The sequence below is a fragment of the Gossypium arboreum genome, chromosome 8, assembly GCF_025698485.1.
Source record: "Gossypium arboreum isolate Shixiya-1 chromosome 8, ASM2569848v2, whole genome shotgun sequence".
Taxonomy (NCBI): Eukaryota; Viridiplantae; Streptophyta; class Magnoliopsida; order Malvales; family Malvaceae; genus Gossypium; species Gossypium arboreum.
The window spans coordinates 6,750,306-6,768,586 of record NC_069077.1 but is presented as its reverse complement, the minus strand read 5'-3'; the positions used below and the strand labels follow the sequence as shown (position 1 = coordinate 6,768,586).

At 30.9% G+C, this 18,281-nt stretch overlaps 2 protein-coding genes across 2 annotated transcripts; one reads left to right on the top strand and one right to left on the bottom strand.

The window, feature by feature from the left end:
- Positions 1 to 1,928: 1,928 nt before the first annotated feature.
- LOC108467594 (60S ribosomal protein L12-3) lies at positions 1,929 to 2,856 on the bottom strand. Its single transcript, XM_017768290.2, has one exon. The coding sequence runs from the start codon at positions 2,642 to 2,644 to the stop codon at positions 2,144 to 2,146; it is 501 nt and encodes a 166-aa protein (XP_017623779.1). The 5' UTR covers positions 2,645 to 2,856; the 3' UTR covers positions 1,929 to 2,143.
- An 8,631-nt stretch (positions 2,857 to 11,487) lies between these two features.
- LOC108468744 (vacuolar fusion protein MON1 homolog) lies at positions 11,488 to 17,874 on the top strand. Its single transcript, XM_017769603.2, has 15 exons — positions 11,488 to 12,173; positions 12,441 to 12,520; positions 12,635 to 12,706; positions 12,844 to 12,883; positions 13,544 to 13,645; positions 13,849 to 13,970; positions 14,742 to 14,874; positions 15,018 to 15,109; positions 15,702 to 15,783; positions 15,869 to 15,933; positions 16,152 to 16,451; positions 16,563 to 16,654; positions 17,105 to 17,169; positions 17,273 to 17,395; positions 17,749 to 17,874. Exons 1-14 carry the CDS (start codon positions 11,733 to 11,735, stop codon positions 17,366 to 17,368), a joined length of 1,782 nt encoding a protein of 593 aa, XP_017625092.2. The 5' UTR covers positions 11,488 to 11,732; the 3' UTR covers positions 17,369 to 17,395; positions 17,749 to 17,874.
- The last annotated feature ends 407 nt before the right edge of the window (positions 17,875 to 18,281 follow it).

The following is an 18,281-nucleotide window of genomic DNA, read 5'->3' as shown; positions in this document are numbered from 1 at the left end:
TTTTTATAATTTAAAAAGAAAAATGTTATTATATCTCATGCAGTTATATTATTTTGTGATTATTGTTGAGATTTTAATTTTGAATTATAATTATAATTTAATAATCATGTTTAAAGTTATTTATTATTGAAAACATTATTATTTATGACAAGAAAATCATGTTTAAAACTTAATTTAAAAATAATCCCAAAACTCAAAATTTCATATACATGCAATCTTTTATAATATATATTATATGATTTGTGAGTGGAGTGAAAAAAGATCCTACATAAAATCGTGTAAAAAAAACATTTCTTTCCCCACTACTCGGATTACTTTATGTTTCTCTTCATTTTCTCCAAAAGGAAAAATAATTAACTAGTGACTCAAAGTCTCTTATTTTTAATTTTTAAAATAATGAAAATGACCACTCATTTAAAAAGCACTCCTATACTTTCTACTGCTTTTTTCCTTATCAATAACTACGTATCATTTTGTTAATTTACCAATAATTATAATTTTGAATTTTATTTTATAATGAAGACTGCTGTTAATAATTTTGATTTATAAATTGAACTTTTTGTTGAACAAGAAAACACATACTTGGCTGAATTCCAAAGGCATGGGAAATTTTCTTTATATAATTCTTTGCTTTTATCAGTGGCTCAGCTTAGGAGACAACAATCCAGCTCCATCCTCGTTATAATAATTGCTAGAGGTTAAGGTTGAAAAGAAGAAATAAAATTAAATAATCAATTCAATCTCTACTGTTCATTCAAATAAAAAAAAAAACTTTTGTTCAAACCCATTTCTACTTCTATTTCATTTATATTTTATATATCATAACATCGTAATATTAATGAAATGTTACTTAAATTAACTTCCCAAAAGTAATATTTTAATTTAAAAAAACACTTTTGCAGCGGTTTTCCAATCCAGACTAAAAAAAAGGAAAGCACTTTACACCAACAATACAATACTGTCTCAAGAGACAGTCATGGAGTGGGATAATTCAACAAGAGATCCTATAGCATCTATAAAAACCCAGGTTGTTCCTCTACCAAACCCCTAATTTGCACACAAAACATGAATGGTCTTTTTTGGTCACTCAACATCTCCTAGATTAGAGTATCAGACACATTCATGACCAGTGCAAACTAACTTAAACTGTGAAGTCAATCATAACTCGAGAATATGTATTCGTAAGCAGTACTTCTAAGTAGCTAGATTAGAGTTTAGGGAAGTATACACCTTACACATTGTACTGCTATATCATTTCAGATGCGAGGGAACAAGCAGAAAGCACAGATGAATTGACTTAATGACAACACCATCTCAGTTCAGCAAATGATACACAGAAAAACTTCCCTGTGGTTGCAACATGAATCAAGAAAAAACATGGTTTACGCATTTGAATTTAAGGAATAAAGCCTAAAAACAAGAGTTGATGATCTCGAATCAAACCATTAGCACGACAGATAAAATAATAAAGGAGATGCAAACATGTCAACAAGTACTAATTGCTTCCAAGAATAAGATCTAAAAAAGAGCTTTTCTCAACCTTCTATGAAGAAGTAAACCCCAATCCTACAACACAACCACATTGACAGGTAATTGGGGTGTAGTTTAGGGAGAAAACAGCAATAAATCAATAGAATCAAAGCTGAAAATATTTAACATCCTTCACAAAAAGATTACACATTGATAACCAGCAGAACGATGTGATTGACTTCCTAAAACAAGTTCAAAAATTATACTCAACTACCATGAAAATATTTCATTCATTTCTCAAGCAGAATGACTGCTAAAACTTGCATTTCCCATTCATTTCCGACTTACCAAACAGGGCACTACCAAGACCTGCATTTTCCACTGATTTCTTACCCTCCAAGCAGAAGCACTACCAAGATTTTCATTTAAACGGGCAACATAAGATGCAAAAAGGGATCTTTAAGGAAACAAAGTAAAAAAACATCACATATAGAGCGATTTGAGGATCCATAAATGTTAAAATCGTCTAACTTGACCTCAAAAACAACCTCTGGTGAACAAAAATCGGCAAATTGTCCAAAACATTAAAACTAAACAAAAATTAAAAAAAAAAAGGAAAGTAAAAACGGGAGAATAATATTGATAATAAAAGAAAAAAAGAAAACAAGCATTCTCACTCCAGGGGAACATCGACATCGCCATCGTCGATTTCCTGCTGCAAATCCTTGGGGTCTTTGCCATCAACCGTACATCCCACGGAGACGCAGGTGCCCAGAATCTCCTTCACCGTACCTCTTAAGTCCTTCGCCATCGACCTTGGCCTCATTACTTTAGCAATCTCGATGACGTCATCAAGGCCAATGTTCCCATTATGCTTGATGTTTTTGGTCTTCTTCCTATCCCTTTCAGGCTCCTTCAAAGCCTTAATCACCAGCGCCGCCGCCGACGGGACAACCATGACTTTCGCCTGACGGTTCTGAACAGTGAGCTTGACGGTCACGCGGAGACCCTTCCATTCCTTTGCGGTTTCCTTGGCAATATCTTCACCGATCTTTTTGGGAGATAAACCGAGTGGACCGATCTTCGGAGCGAGGGAACTAGCAGCTCCGACTTCGCCGCCGGTGACGCGGACGAACACATCGACGACTTGTGTTGGGTCAAACTTGGGCGGCATTGTTGGGCTTACTCTTTGATAGAGGAGAAAAGGAGGATTAGGGTTTTCAGAAATTGAAGAATATAAAAGGGTGGAGTAATAAAGCTAGGGTTTTCAGCTTCTTTGATTTATTGCCCGATTTAACCTTCAGTGAACTCGGGAAAATCGAAATCTGATGGGTATATATGTAATTTCAGGTATAGGGCTGTGCAATAGGTGAGACTTCGATGTTTGGGCTTATCCTCAATTGGGTTCCACTTTATATATAAGGCTTGGACTAGGTGATATCAATGCCTTTTTTTTTTTTTTTTTTTAGAAATATCAACACCATAAATAGATATTTTGATTTCGTGAAGTAGATATCCAAAATTGTTTAGGTTGGTTTATATTATTTTTAAAAAATATTTTAAACATAAACAATTTAATATAATTTTAAATATTTATTTAATTCCATATTATATCATTTTCTTTTCAATCAAAATAGTTAGGGCTAATTTGGTATTATTGATGTAGTGTAGAAGCTTTTAAATGGTTGCATTTAGGAAAAAATATTTTAAAAAATACTAGAAGGAAGTGTTGTGGAAAAATATAGTTTAATTTCTGAATATTTAGCATTGTTATAAAATTTAAGATTGAAAGTTACAATGCCCATGTTAAACATTATATTGGAAAGTAAAAAAAAAATCCATATTTTCATTTCATTTTCTTGTAATCTTTTATGGCACGTGTTGAATTTTAATAGTCTCGCGGCATATTTTTATTATATTTCAATTTATTTTATATGTTTATATAATTTAACATAGTTATATAAGTGTAATGTTGAATTTGTTTTGATGAAATGTTAAAATGATAATTTTTGCTATAATTAAAATAAATTTAAAATTAATTCTTTAAATTCTCAGGCGAAGAGTATAAAATTTATATGTATACGAAAGTTATAATAAGAATTGTTATAAATTCAAAATTATATACATAATTTGTAGCAATTGAGCAATAACTAATTTCATCTCTCTTTCATTTAATTTTATTAATTATGTTACACTTCATATCTCGATCCGAATGCTAAATATTACATTCATTGTTAAAGAAACTCTAAATATAATCATGCAAGGTACTCACTAGAAAATCAAGTTAAAAATATTTTTTATAAAATCATTTCAATCTTAATACTTTAAAATCAAGTTGAAAATATTTTGAAACTATTTGTAAGTGTCCAAAGGCACTTGGGACAAAGTACGAGTCTTTGGGGTTAAAATAGTGTAATACATGGGAGGAAGTCTTATTTGGTGTAGATGTATCGATACGAGTAGGGACTTGTAAGGATACAAATCCTTGGTATTACAGATGTTTAGATTCTACCAGAGTTATTACAATTGAATTGGCTCCATGACTGATACAATTATGACTAAGCCTAAAATTAACCTCATAATTCATCAATTTTAACTTGTGACTATATATTATCAAAATATTAACTCATGGGACTCAAAACCAAGTTCAAAACGTACAAAATATGCAATAGAACACCTATAAACCTAGTGAACATATACATGTCACAAGAATTACCAAGTTCAACCATCATGTTAGCTTACTTAACACCTAAGATATTGATTATTCTAATGTTCATCCATCGTATAACTATTTCATACATCAAACATGGCATGATATATATACATAAACATACACAACCACGATCAAAACATACTTAACTTAGGTTACAAAGTTACCAAAAGCCAACAAATTGAAGATAACATATAAGACTCTAACTATTCCTTGTTAACTTAGGTATATGCCACTACGCAACTAGAACCAAAAAGAGTATTACAAATTGTGATTGAGCTAAGATAAGAGTCTTGTATGCTGTTAATAGAACATGAGCTCAACAAAACTTATGCATCATCTGCACACAAAATCAAACAAATTCACACGCTAAGCATTAAGAGCTCAGTCGTACCAACATAAATCGAAATAAAAACATTAAATCATTAAATAATTAAACATTCTGACAACCTTTAATATTAGTACACTAATTTCAATTTAACACTTAACATTTCATGCAATTACATTACACCGTGTTGCTTTGAATAATTAATTTAACTTTACAATAGTCTCTTATACAATGTATTATATATATATATACCAATGTCGTCACTTTTCATAATACCTCGTATACCTATATGCATTTCATATCCATGAATCATTATGTTACTCAATCAATTTTCATTACCAATCCAAATATCATATTTCATACAATGCTTCTTATACCTTATTAATTGTTTCATGTCACAATTATCTTTCTTGTTATCAGTGCAATCACATTTCGTATGTATAATTAATTTTATATCATATTCATAGCGAGATCACGTATCACATTCATAATTAGCCTCTATTAACTTAATATGAAATAAAGGACATGTACATGGATTAATCACCTAACACTCCACAATATGCACATAAGTGTTGATTGAGCATTAATACATCAACATCCCTTAACACTCCACAATATGCATCATAGTGCCAAAATATGCATTGAAGTGCAAAAATGAATTGCATCAAAGTGTCAAAATAAATTGCAACGATGTGACAGAATGCTCCCATCGATAAACACATAAATCCTATGGCATGCCAACTATATCTGAATTCTACCCCGTATTGTTAATAAGACAAATCTTTATTATCAAATCTCATCACTATGCACTTCAATATATCTTCTCAATATCTATAATGTTAACATTACAACTCATATCATGACATCATACAATTTCACATACGCAGAGTAGCAACTTATCAATTAATCTCCAATTGAACGCGGTATAAAGCACATTCATTTACATTGGACATTAAGCTTACTTTAAGATTGATACTTAGTATTTTCTACTCCAATCAAAACTTTGTTTTAATATTTTTATGGGATAAATATTAAATTTGTACTTGTACTTTGGTCCAATGTGCAATCCGATACATGAACTTTCATTGGGTGCAATTTTTTGCATGAAACTTGAATTATGGTTCATATGTATACATAAAACTTCTATTTTGATTCAATTGTACACATTTAAAAATGAATACAAACATTTATTTTCATATTATATTAATATAATTATTTGTGTATACAATATATTAATGTAAAATAATGCTAATTCGGTAATGTTATTAGTAATTTGTGAAAATTAAATTAAATCAAAATTTTCAGTATAAAAATACACAAAATCAAAGTTCATGTATGACATTGCACATTGAATTAAAATTCATGTATAATTTTGATACTATCCTTATTTTTATAATACAAATTGGTATAATTTTGATACTATCCTTATTTTTATAATACAAATTGTTTTACTTTCGTAAGATGGAATTTCTAGTTTAATATTAATGTGACATGTTAGTAGTGATTAATATAAAAGTTTTCGTCTAATACAATTATAAAAAAATTATAGGTAGTGTTTGAAAAGTTATTTAGTAATTGGATTCGGTATAATTGCTTGTAATTATACAATGATGATATGTTTGTGTAACCATTGTAATTGATGGGTCTCACCAGATTGGTTGTAATCGAGTACCCTAATTACACTTTTGAATTCATAAAGGAGGGTGAGAATTGAAGCAATTACACGATAATTACACTCAATTCAAGTTTAAAATGTATTTTTATACAACTTATAAAATTATATTATAAGTATGAAAATGTATGAGTGTTTGGGATGCTTATGATAAAAAATTATTATATTATGAATCCTAAAAATTATATTATAAATATAAATTGTGCAATTGCATTTTATAAAATTACAGCAAAAAATTATATTATTAAATCTTAAAAATTTCTAAATTTTTTATCAAAAAGTTTCTTATAAAAATAATTTACAAGTTGTAAAAATGTTTAATATATTGATTTATAAAAATTATAGTCAAGAAGTACAAACATAACTTATTTATGAGTCCATGCTATATATTTTAAAAATAATAAAATTATTCATAAAAAAATGTTATAGTTTTTAATCATAAATTATTTATAAAAAATTAATTTTTAAAGTCATGACAAAAATTATATTATTTATAAGAAGTGATATGAAAATTATTGGACAACTTATAAAACTTTATTTATAAAAGTTGTATAGTATAAATTATATATATTTTTAATTACTTTACATATTATAAAAATGAATATAATCTAGTATAAGTCTTCCTCTAAATTAAATTTATATAAATTTTTATAACTAAAGCTACAGACTATTTAGAGAATGAACCAAAATATTATAAGGTTGATGTTAATTATGCAGACACAAGCACTAAGACAGCTCGCTAACTCTTTAATTTGATATTCAAAGCTTCGAAATATAATTGAGAAGACATTTATTGTTCTAAAAAAATATTTCTTATATTAACGTCAACTTAATATAGCATGAAAAAACAATGTTAAATTGTACTAGTATATTGTATATTTCATAAATTCAACCATAGGTTGAATTGAGACGATTCATATTTCGAAGAGTACATAGAAGAAGGATATCTTGATAATTTTAATTATGTGGTTGTAATATCCTGAAAATCTTTACAGTAATATATTATCCTTGATATAATAAAATAAGGAAATAAAGTGATAAAAAAGGGAAGTTTTGAGTTATGGCAACATTGGGAAGTAAATTATGATATCTTGATTCAGGAAAGGACTAAATTGTAAAAGTTAGAAAAGTTTTGTTGCCTAAGAGTAAATACTCAAGACTTAAAGGGTTAAAGTGTAAATATGAAAAAGTTGAAGGACCAATAGTGTAAATATTTTAAGGAAACTAAGGAAAATGGATGAATTAGGACCAAATTGAATAAGTGAAGAACTATGAGGGACTAAATTACAATTTTACCAAATTAAATGATGACTCAAGGATGGAATTCTAAAAGATCATGGAGGGCAAAATGGTCAATTAGTAAGAGAGAGAATTCTAGAATGTAATGATTATGTTAATGATATTTTAAATTAATTAATTAAATAAATATTATTTTATTAATATTTTATGAGATATTTAATATTATTTTATTATTATTTATTTAGTATATAAGGAAAGAAAGATGAAGAATTTTCATCATCATTCCTTTCCATGCAAACTAACATGAGAGAAAGAGAGGAAGAAAGAAAGTTTTACTTTCTTTACAATTTGGTCCTTTACCAAAAATTCACCATTTTCACCCAAAAATCAAATGAATTTCCATAGCTACCAAGAGAGAAAATGTTAAGGAGAACATGGGAGTTAAATATCAAGTTGGATTCAAGAAATAGAAGCTGGAGGAGAGAGAAAATCAAGTTAAAGATTGGTATCAAGAGAATAAGGTAAGTACATCAAGATTTCAATATGTTTTAAGTTTGTTATTGTTGATAAATCATGGAAATAATGTTATAGTAGAGTTTTATTACATAAGGTCCTATGTTCTTGATATGTTAGTGAAGAGAAAATAAGAGAAAGTGATGAGAAATGGTGTAGAAAAAGAAAATAAGGGTGTTATAACATGGTAATTAATATCTTGCACTAAAACAGTTATGGACAGCAGCAGTAGTCTAACTTTGAAAAATCACCATAAATTTTATAAATTGAATTAGAAGATAAAAAAAATATGGAATTAAATCTTAATGAGTCTAGTTTCTCATAGAAGAAACAGTGTAAGCAATGAATTTGTAAATTTTGATATATAATGAATTTTGTGAGACAAGGTCAGAATGAATTTGGGTTCCCTGTTCAGACTTTGAAAAATAATAAAAAATGAAGAAAAATAATTAGAGGCTTAAATTTATATTTATAGAATCCTGAATGAGTCTAGTTTTATTAGAAACAAACTAGAACATCATTTGAATTCTGTAAAAGGAGATAACTAATTTTAGTGAAGAAGGGTCAGAACTGTCAGACAGCAGAACAGGGGTGACTTTAATGAATAAACTGTACTAATTGGCTAAACCAAAATTCTGAAAATTTTATGATAAGAATACATGTGAGTCTAGTTTCAGGAAAAATTAACAGATCTTAATTTCGAGTTCTGTAGCTTAATATATAAATAATTTAGTGACTATGACGCAAATGGACAGTTTTGAATGTACATATAAGTAAATAGTGAAATTATTGATAATGTTACTTGTTGTATGTTATATAAATTAAGGATGTGGAATGGAGAGGAGGAGGAGGAAAATATGTATGAATATTCATCTAGCATGGCTAATTTGCATGTTTTAGGCTCGGGGACTAAATTGAATAAAAGTAAAATTTTATGGGCAATTTTGTAAAATGTCGAAATGACTAAATTGCATGAAATAGATTATTTTATTATTTAAATTACAAAAATTTAACGAAATTATCAATTTAGTTCAAGATCGGGGGAAAACATGTTTTAGGGATTAAATTGAAAAGTGTTGAAATTATGGAAAATTTTGATATTTTATAGAATTCATGGACTGTTATCAATATATATGAGAATAATAGTTGGAAATAAGGATTAAATTGCAAGAATTTTACTTTCCTGTCCCTAAGGATGAAATCGTCATTAATTAAAGTTTAGGGGCAAAATGGTAATTTTGCCTAGAGCATTAATTAAATGTATTAGAATATGAAATGAATGAAAATGATGATTAAATTTATTTATAAAGATCCGACGACACAAATACGAGACTTGATCATGGAAAGAAAATATATCGAATAATGAAATAATAAACACGAGCAATCAATGAGGTAAGTTCGTAACTTGAATTATATTCTGAAATGCTTGAGATTGTATGTTATTGATGTGAATATGATTTGAATGTTCATTGTATGAAAATTTATAAAACATTGATATATTTGATAAAATGGGAAGAAATCTCGGTTGAATGAAAGGAAAATTCGATGGATCTCTGAAAAGGAATTGACGGTAAAAAGGATCTAGCACGGACGGGTGACCCTATCCTGATATAGCCCTCCCGAATAATATGTGTAAAATGGATTTAGCCGGACGGGTAATCCGAATTAGGGTCTGAATTTAGCTCGGACTGGTAATTCAGATCCAAGCTCATTAGAGTAATTGTCGTTGCGAGGATTTAGCCTGACCGGTAATCCCGACAATACTCTATGAGTTTATATTGCGTGATTTAGCCTGACCGGTAATCCCGCCGCAAGGATGAGGTTCGCGAGTGTGCTCTCGATATGAAATGTGTAAGACCATGGTTGAAAGATACCATGGCAACTCGATATAAATGTGTAAGACCATGGTTGAAAGATACCATGGCAACTCGATATGAATGTGTAAGACCATGGTTGAAAGATACCATGGCAACGTGATATGAAATGAACAAGACCATGGTTGAAAGATACCATGGCAACATGACGAAAAATGAGTAAGACCATAGTTGAAAGACACTATGGCATCATGTCAAAGATAAATAAGACCGTGGATGGGAGACGCCTAGCATCTCATTGAACAATTGATATTCGTGTAATATGTAGCGGATGACGAATGGTTATATGAAATAATTATGAAGATAGATAAACGAAATAAGTATAAGTACATGAAATATAATTTATGTTAAGTTTGATATAAGCTATTACCTAATAAATATACATAAAATATATGGAAATGATGGAGCATGAAATATTGATATAATGAAATGAATGATATATGCTTATGAAGAAACGGTAAGAGCATGATATGTTTCATGACATGTACATATATGATTATCTTTGATATGTTGATACAAGGAAATTATGTAATTGAGACTATTATTAAACTCAAGTGCGATATGTCGAGAAAATAGATATATCGATGTTGAATTTATATGAGATATGTGCAAGTATACTAACAATGTTGTTGTTTGATGCTTATACAACTCATCAAACTGTTGATTGAATGGTAATATATTTATTTATATGATGCATTGAATCGGTAAGTATTTAAATTTTTTTTAGTGATCTGTAAATGGTAGTAATGCTCCGAAACCCTGTTCTGGCAGCGGATACGGGTTAGGGGTGTTACAGTGGTGAACTCGGTTAAGGACTAACCGATGATAATAAAGCATATACGTTAAATATTAAAGAAGAAATAACGTAATAAATATGCACTAAAATAATTAGATAAATTACATATGAGATTTATTTTTCTTGTTATTTTTACTAGTAATTGTATTATCAACTACTTTTTAGACCATCATAATGCATCTAATGATTTGATTTTAATTTTGTTACTTGCTTCGATATTATTTTCATACTAACAAGTTTTTATGGTTATTAATATTTAAAAATATATAAATTATGTTTTACAAATTGTACTATTAAACATCATATATAAAATTATTATATAATTACACTTTATCAACTAAACACCTCTCAAAAATTATAATTGGTAATTATAAAACTCAAGAAAATTATAATTCTTTCTAATTATAAAACAAAACCTTAATATAATGGGTAAACCATCAAAATAGTCACTTTAGTTTGTCTTAGTTTAGTTTATCTCAGGTTATATTTTAGTCGCATATATTTAAAATGTTTCGTTTTAGTCACTTACGTTATCGTATTGTAACATTTTAGTCATTGAGCGTTAATTGTCGTTAATGATATAATGATAAGCTAACCTAACATGTATTTCAAATGAAAATTTAAGGATAAATTATACAATTAGTCTCTATATTTTTTTTCATTTTGAGTAATTTAATTTAATTTTTTTATGTTAAAAGAGACGGAGAATGGAGGAAAATAGAGGAGAAGTAGAAGAAAATAGAAAGTAAAGAATAAAATGAAAAGTTAAAAGAATATAAAAGAAAAAATTTAAATTGCTAAAAAAGATATGGAGACTAATTGTATAATTTAATCTAAAATTTTTATTTAAAATGATGATTTAATAGGTGATATCAGCTTATCCTTACACATTAACATCAATAATTAGAATGTAACATTTCAAAAAAAGAAAAGATTATTTTGTTAGTTTACCTGATATAATTATTAGACTATCGGTTTTCATGACCAAAGCGGAAAACAGTCGGGGAGAAACCAACCAACCAACAAAAAACCGCGCAATCAAAACAAGAAATTTAAGGCGGGCAGCGTAGCTGAAAGAGTGCTTCTAGTTATTTTGATTTTATTTCCTGAGTGTGTAAAGCTAAATATCAATGGATTCGGTCTCATCTTCTTCATCTCTAGATGACTCCACCCAACTAAGCCCTAATTCTGATCCCAAAGCTGTGGACCAACGGTTTGATTTATTATCAGTGACTGATGAACCGATCCAATCCGAACCCGGTCATCGAGGAAATGGCGATGGATTCACCAATGGATCCTTGAATCCGGAGAGAAGCACCGGCGACGAAGACGACGATCAATTAGGAGTGGAGGATCAGGAATTGGTTGCCGATGAAGGGCCTTCGAGTCCAAACAGTTACAGTTACGCCGGTGAGAGAGGGAGCGCCAGCGCCACCAGCGTGTCGAGGATTGATGCAGCGAGTGATATTGACGATATTGAGATCCAGGAAGTGAGGAACGAGAGCTCATTCGAAGGTATCTCGGATTCTCAGCCCTCCTCTGGGGTGCCCGGTAAACACCGCGTCGACGAGGTGAGCCATTTCATTAACATTTTGTTTTTGTTGGCCTTGTTAATGTGGAGAAAACTTTTTTGTTTAGCTTTTTCTTAACCAAATTCACCAATCATTGCCGTTCATATTTATGAACTAGATTTTGGAATTGAAAACAGATAGGAAGCTTTGAATTAATCAACAACGATTTTATTGTTTGCCTTTCATTGTCAGCATTTATTTAAAAAAAGAAGAAGCTATTTTCAAGTGCTATTTCTATAATAAACCATGTCTGATTTATAAGTGCAGGATGATGCTTCGATATCATGGAGAAAGAGGAAGAAACACTTCTTTATCTTGAGTAACTCTGGCAAACCAATATATTCCAGGTTCGTTAATAGTTCCTAAATATTCTAGCACTGGAAGGTGCATGATGTGCGAATTACTAGCGGCTGCTTGCTTATAATTCCTATTTCAGTTTCTTTTGTATACTTAACTTGTAGATATGGAGATGAACACAAATTAGCTGGTTTTTCTGCGACACTACAAGCCATTATTTCCTTCATGGAGAATGGGTACTTGGCTGGATCTAGCTTACTTAGATTTTACAAATGATTCTTTTGCTTAATCAAATGCAAAATTTTCAGCTACTTTCTCCCTTTTTATGTCAGTTCTTTGAAGGAGTTTTAATGTATCGTTGATTGATTCTCAGGGGAGACCGTGTCAAATTGGTGAAGGCTGGAAAACACCAGGTATTGCATGGCTAAATTTTCTATTTCTGGAGATGATATTTATGCTTTTTAGCTTTAGAATCAGTTATTATTAGATTACTTGCATTCAAACTACTTTCTCATTCGCTTAGTAGTTCAGGTTTTTAAGTGCACCTTTTGGAGTTCCTTTCACATATCAAATACCATAGGAAAAAAATAGTGAAAAGCTTCAATTTAATTTCTATTTCACCTTAATCTTATTATCTTATTGATAGTTTCCTTATAGTTGAACTTTAATCCTCTAAAATAATTATTTTCAAGACATTTTATTTGAGAGTTATTGTTTTTGGCAAGAAAAGTGAATGTCGTGGCGTGATAGCAGAAAGTTTTTTTTTTGAAACTTATGACAACTGAAATTGCATTTCACAAGCAACTAAATATTCAATAATCTAATAATTCTATTACACACGAAGACTGCAAAAGAAAGCAAAAATTCTAAACGATATTGTTGTTGAAAATAGGCACACATTTACATGAAAATTGTCTGTTGATTTCATCAAGAAAGCACACAAAACTCTCACTTTTTTCTTATTCTTTTGGAATAGAATGCCTGAACACTGGCCCAACTTAAAGCTTATATATTCAAACATTTTTGTTTGATCAATTGAATAAAATATGGGGTGATGTATTATTTTCATTCAGGTAGTCTTCGTTGTAAAGGGACCGATTTATTTAGTTTGCATCAGCTGCAACGAGGAGCCCTTTGAATCACTAAAGGGACAGTTGGAGCTTATTTATGGTCAGGTAGTTTGTACAATAACCCTTGCAAATCTCTAGTTCCTGACTGATGAATTCAGTTGCTGCTGCCTATTCAAGGCTTGTGAATTTCCCTTGATCCCTTTATTTCTCACGCTTTATTATTTGGTTACCCTTATATTATTTGTTAATGACGGTCACGCAAAAGTACTTCTCTCAGTCACTATTGATTGGTTATCAAATGGATGCAGATGATACTTATCTTAACAAAGTCCATAAATAGGAGCTTCGAGAAGAATCCTAAGTTTGATATGACACATTTGCTTGGAGGAACAGATGATGTTTTTTCTTCCCTTATTCACTCCTTCAGTTGGTGCGTTTCTTTGGGTTTTTCCTGCAGATAAATATTGGAGCTCCCCTTTCTGCCTCCATCCTACCCTGCTACCCCCCTCATTTGCTTTCTTGCTTAAACCTACTTTGACTTATTTTAAGGCCGCATTTGGATTACATTGGTGCACGTGATTGGGTCTTCAATCACACCACACAACTCATGGGTAACATGGCGGGAATATTCTCACCGTGTTGCACCTTCAGTTGAAGATTGGACCCTCATGGGTCCAGTGAAAATTCATCCCTATGGTTGCAATTTTCCTTCCAATTTTACTATTTTTTACTTAAAAGTTTCTAAACTATATTCTTTTCAAATTATATATTCATTTAATTTAATGAAAAGATTATATAATTATATAATAAGTACAAAAATAATGAAAATAGGAAAATAAATACATAAAATAATGTAGCAATAACAGTGTCCTTAATGCTCAATTTCTATTATCACTAATAGTTACAGGTTTTTTGCTATCTAAACATATCTCTGCAGTTTGCACTGCAACTCCAGTCTCACTATTATCGTAACTAATTTCGGCACAAGCACTATTGTAATCTCTACTAGACCCCGAGTCAATTGCGTGACTATTAGTTCTAGTTGTTTAAAAATTTGTCCTATTCTATCCCTGGTTGAAAATATTGATTATGCATTCAGAACAAGGATAATATGTGTTTGTATTTACACATTTGTGTTACTTTCATTTTCCTCCACAGTAGCTGAATGGTATCTTCTAACCTTTTCTTTTTTTTTTCTTAGGAACCCAGCTACATTTCTTCATGCATACACCTGCCTACCCCTTGCTTATGCAACAAGGCAGGCTGCTGGTGCCATATTGCAAGATGTTGCTGATTCAGGGGTGTTATTTGCAATACTAATGTGTAAACACAAGGTAAAACTCTGGCATCTCTTTTTTCTTATTTTGCCCCGAAAATAAGCTTCAGCATTGTATTTGTTCTTATTTCTTTCCCTGTTACTTCATAAGAAGTGTTTTACCGTTTAGAACATTTTAATGACTCAGAAGGTCAATTTCAGGTTATCAGTCTTGTTGGTGCACAAAAAGCCTCTCTTCATCCTGATGATATATTGCTACTTTCAAACTTTGTGATGTCATCAGAGTCATTTAGGTAAGTGGAATAAACTTTTAACTGGTCTTTAATCCCCTTCTATCAGTCAACTCCTGAGAATCTGAATGCACTTGCCCTCAGAAACACATTACTTATGATGTTTCAGAACCATCTCTTAGATAATCCTCCTTAGTAGGGAGTGTGGATCAGTAATGTTGATCCTTTTGACTTGGATAGGAGGTGGGCTTTATGCAGATTTCTAGCTAAACATTTTTTGTACAATAAACAACCTCGATTTCATTATCTTATCTTACAAGTATTCCTCATGTGCTAATTGAATTCTAAATTGAAATTCCAGTTTAGAATTTTTTTGCATATTTTAAGCAATTAACATGCTTACTAGCACTTTTATTATTTTGGTGACCATTTTTATTACATAAAAAATAGTTCTTAACAGTCCAAAACTACATTTGGTTGGCAGAAAACAATTTCTTTATAATCCAGAACTTAGACAATTGAGTCCTGAGTTTGTGTAGTCTTTGCATTTTTTATTTATTTCCTCTTTTCCTTCTATATCTAGCAGATTTAATGTTTCATTGATGCTAATGATTTTGTGGGCTTTTTACGAATGATCTCTTCATGCTTTATGTAGGACCTCAGAATCATTTTCTCCAATTTGCTTGCCTAGATATAATCCTTTGGCATTTTTGCATGCTTATGTGCATTTTCTTGATGTGAGTGACACTTGGTTTGCAATATGTTAAATTTTATGCAACTTCTACATGCAATGCTGTGGTAACTTCTACTTTCTTGTGTCAGGTCGATACATACTTGATGTTGCTTACTACTAGTTCAGATGCCTTCTATCATCTTAAAGATTGCAGGTAAACTGTATGTTTGTTTGATTATGATATTAGTGAACTTAGGGTATAACCTTCCTATTATTTATGACAGTTGACTGTATATCTTGAGGCTGACTTATGTCCATCTGAAAAAATGGAAATATAGCCAGATTTACTTGTCTCTAGGCCTTCTGTATAGAAATATAAAATGTTTATTTTGATCCTCTCGGCAATTGAGAAATTTGACTGAAATTTTATAGGATACGCATAGAAACAGTCCTCTTAAAGTCCAATGTTCTTAGTGAAGTTCGGAGATCACTGCTAGATGGTGGGATTCGAGTTGAGGATTTGCATGTTGCCCCATTGCCTCGATCTGGACCATTACCTCATCAAGTCCAGCAAATACTTCAAACAGATTCTCCTGAGAGGCCTAGGGAACCATTTGTTGGCATTGGTGGTCCTGCTGGACTTTGGCATTTCATTTATCGCAGTATATATCTAGATCAATATGTATCCTCAGAGTTCTCACCACCACCGAACAATCATCAGCAACAGAAAAGGTAAAACTGTTGAACCTGTACCAGTTCAATTTGTACTTATTTCATGTTGAATCGATATAGTATATTTTGCTTTATGATAGTTGGGAGGGTAACTGGTTTTTCCTGGTCCAGATTGTATAGAGCTTACCTAAGACTGTATGCTTCCATGCATGATAAAGGAATTGGACCATACAAAACGCAGTTCAAAAGAGATGAAAACTACGGTAACTCTCTCTCTCTCTCTCTCTCTCTCTCTCACACACACACATTAATTTTGCTGACGTCTATTATGAACTATAACTAACTAGATGAAATTTAATTTTTTCGTTTGATGTACCAATGTCTATTGAGACAAATGGTAAGGGGCTCGATGCCCCTTAAGCAAATTCTTGGGTTTGAGTCTTGTGGATGGAGAAAACAACTATGAGAGATCTTTCTCCGTTTAAGGTTCCGGCCCAACTTGACTTGGATTTAGTCGGAGCCCAATGTGACTACAGGACACTTGGGGGTCTCAGACAAAACAAAAAAAAAAAACTTTTTGAGTGTCTCTCACTATAGTTCTCCTTCTTAATGTTCTCTGGTTAATTGACAGCAATTGCTTATTACAAGTTATCAGTTTGCAGTTTCTATTTTACAGCCTTTATAGAATTAATGTGATTAATTTTATTTGTCAGTTTTACTATGCTGGGTCACGCAGGATTTTGAACTCTATGCGGCATTTGATCCCCTTGCAGACAAGGTTTGCTTAGCTTGTTCAAAATTGAAATGATGTCTTAAGTACATACTGAATACATCTCCGTGGAAAAAGCTTTAAAGTTCCATTTTTTTTACATTATGTTCAGGCAGAAGCCATAAAGACATGCAACCGGGTTTGTCAATGGTTAAAAGGTGTGGAAAATGAGATATTTTTGCATGGAGCAAGCCCTTTTTCATGGTGATAACTGATAAGTCAATCCGGTTATACAGTATGTACTCTAGTTTTTTGTCCTTTTCAATTTGCTCTTCATAGTAATCCCCCGCGGTCATACACTTTAGAATTTCTACTTATAGTTAGCTAGCTGGCCATTTGTACGATTCATCCTCCTAAAGATTTACCTCTTTTTCATCAGTAACATAATAAGTCCTAACGTGCTAGAGAAAATTTAAAATTAGCGGTACTCTTTCATTCTTTCAAACTGAGGCCTTGTTTCGTATTAGTTTGGATGATAAATAGAGGTGAGAAAAATAGCTCATTATGTGCATATTTTCCTAGTATGACTTTAGCTGAACTATTTTCTTTTTTTTTTTTTGTTTTTTTTTTTGGGGGTGGACAAAGAAGATTATTGGAAAGTTGAAGAGAAAGGGGTTGCAGATGTTAAGGTTTGAATTCGAGATCCATATGAGATCATTTAACGTTATTGCATGAACTAAGTGAAGTGAAAGGTAGTCTTTGGTTTTGCAGGAAGTTCATATTTAAGAAACTGATCTAACCTTACAAAATGAGGTCTTGATGGGGTTTTTGCTATAAAACACAAAAACGTAAATAGTTTTTGAGTTTGATCCCACCGAGTATTAAAACTCGTCTTTGAAATTCGTTGGTGACAATTTCGTCATTTCAAGTTGGTCAAAGTTCATGGATTCAATTCTGGAGATTATAATTATCATTATCATTAAAGTTTGTTTGCTCCCCACTTAGTCCACGATAATGAAATCTTAGTATGTTGTTTTATTTTGGTGGAATGACCATTAACTCCTTCATAAACTCGAGTACTTTTAAAACCATAACTAAAATATGGTATGAAAAATTATATTATATGCAAATATGATAAAAATAAAGATATATATGCATTAAATTTTACTTAATAAAAATAT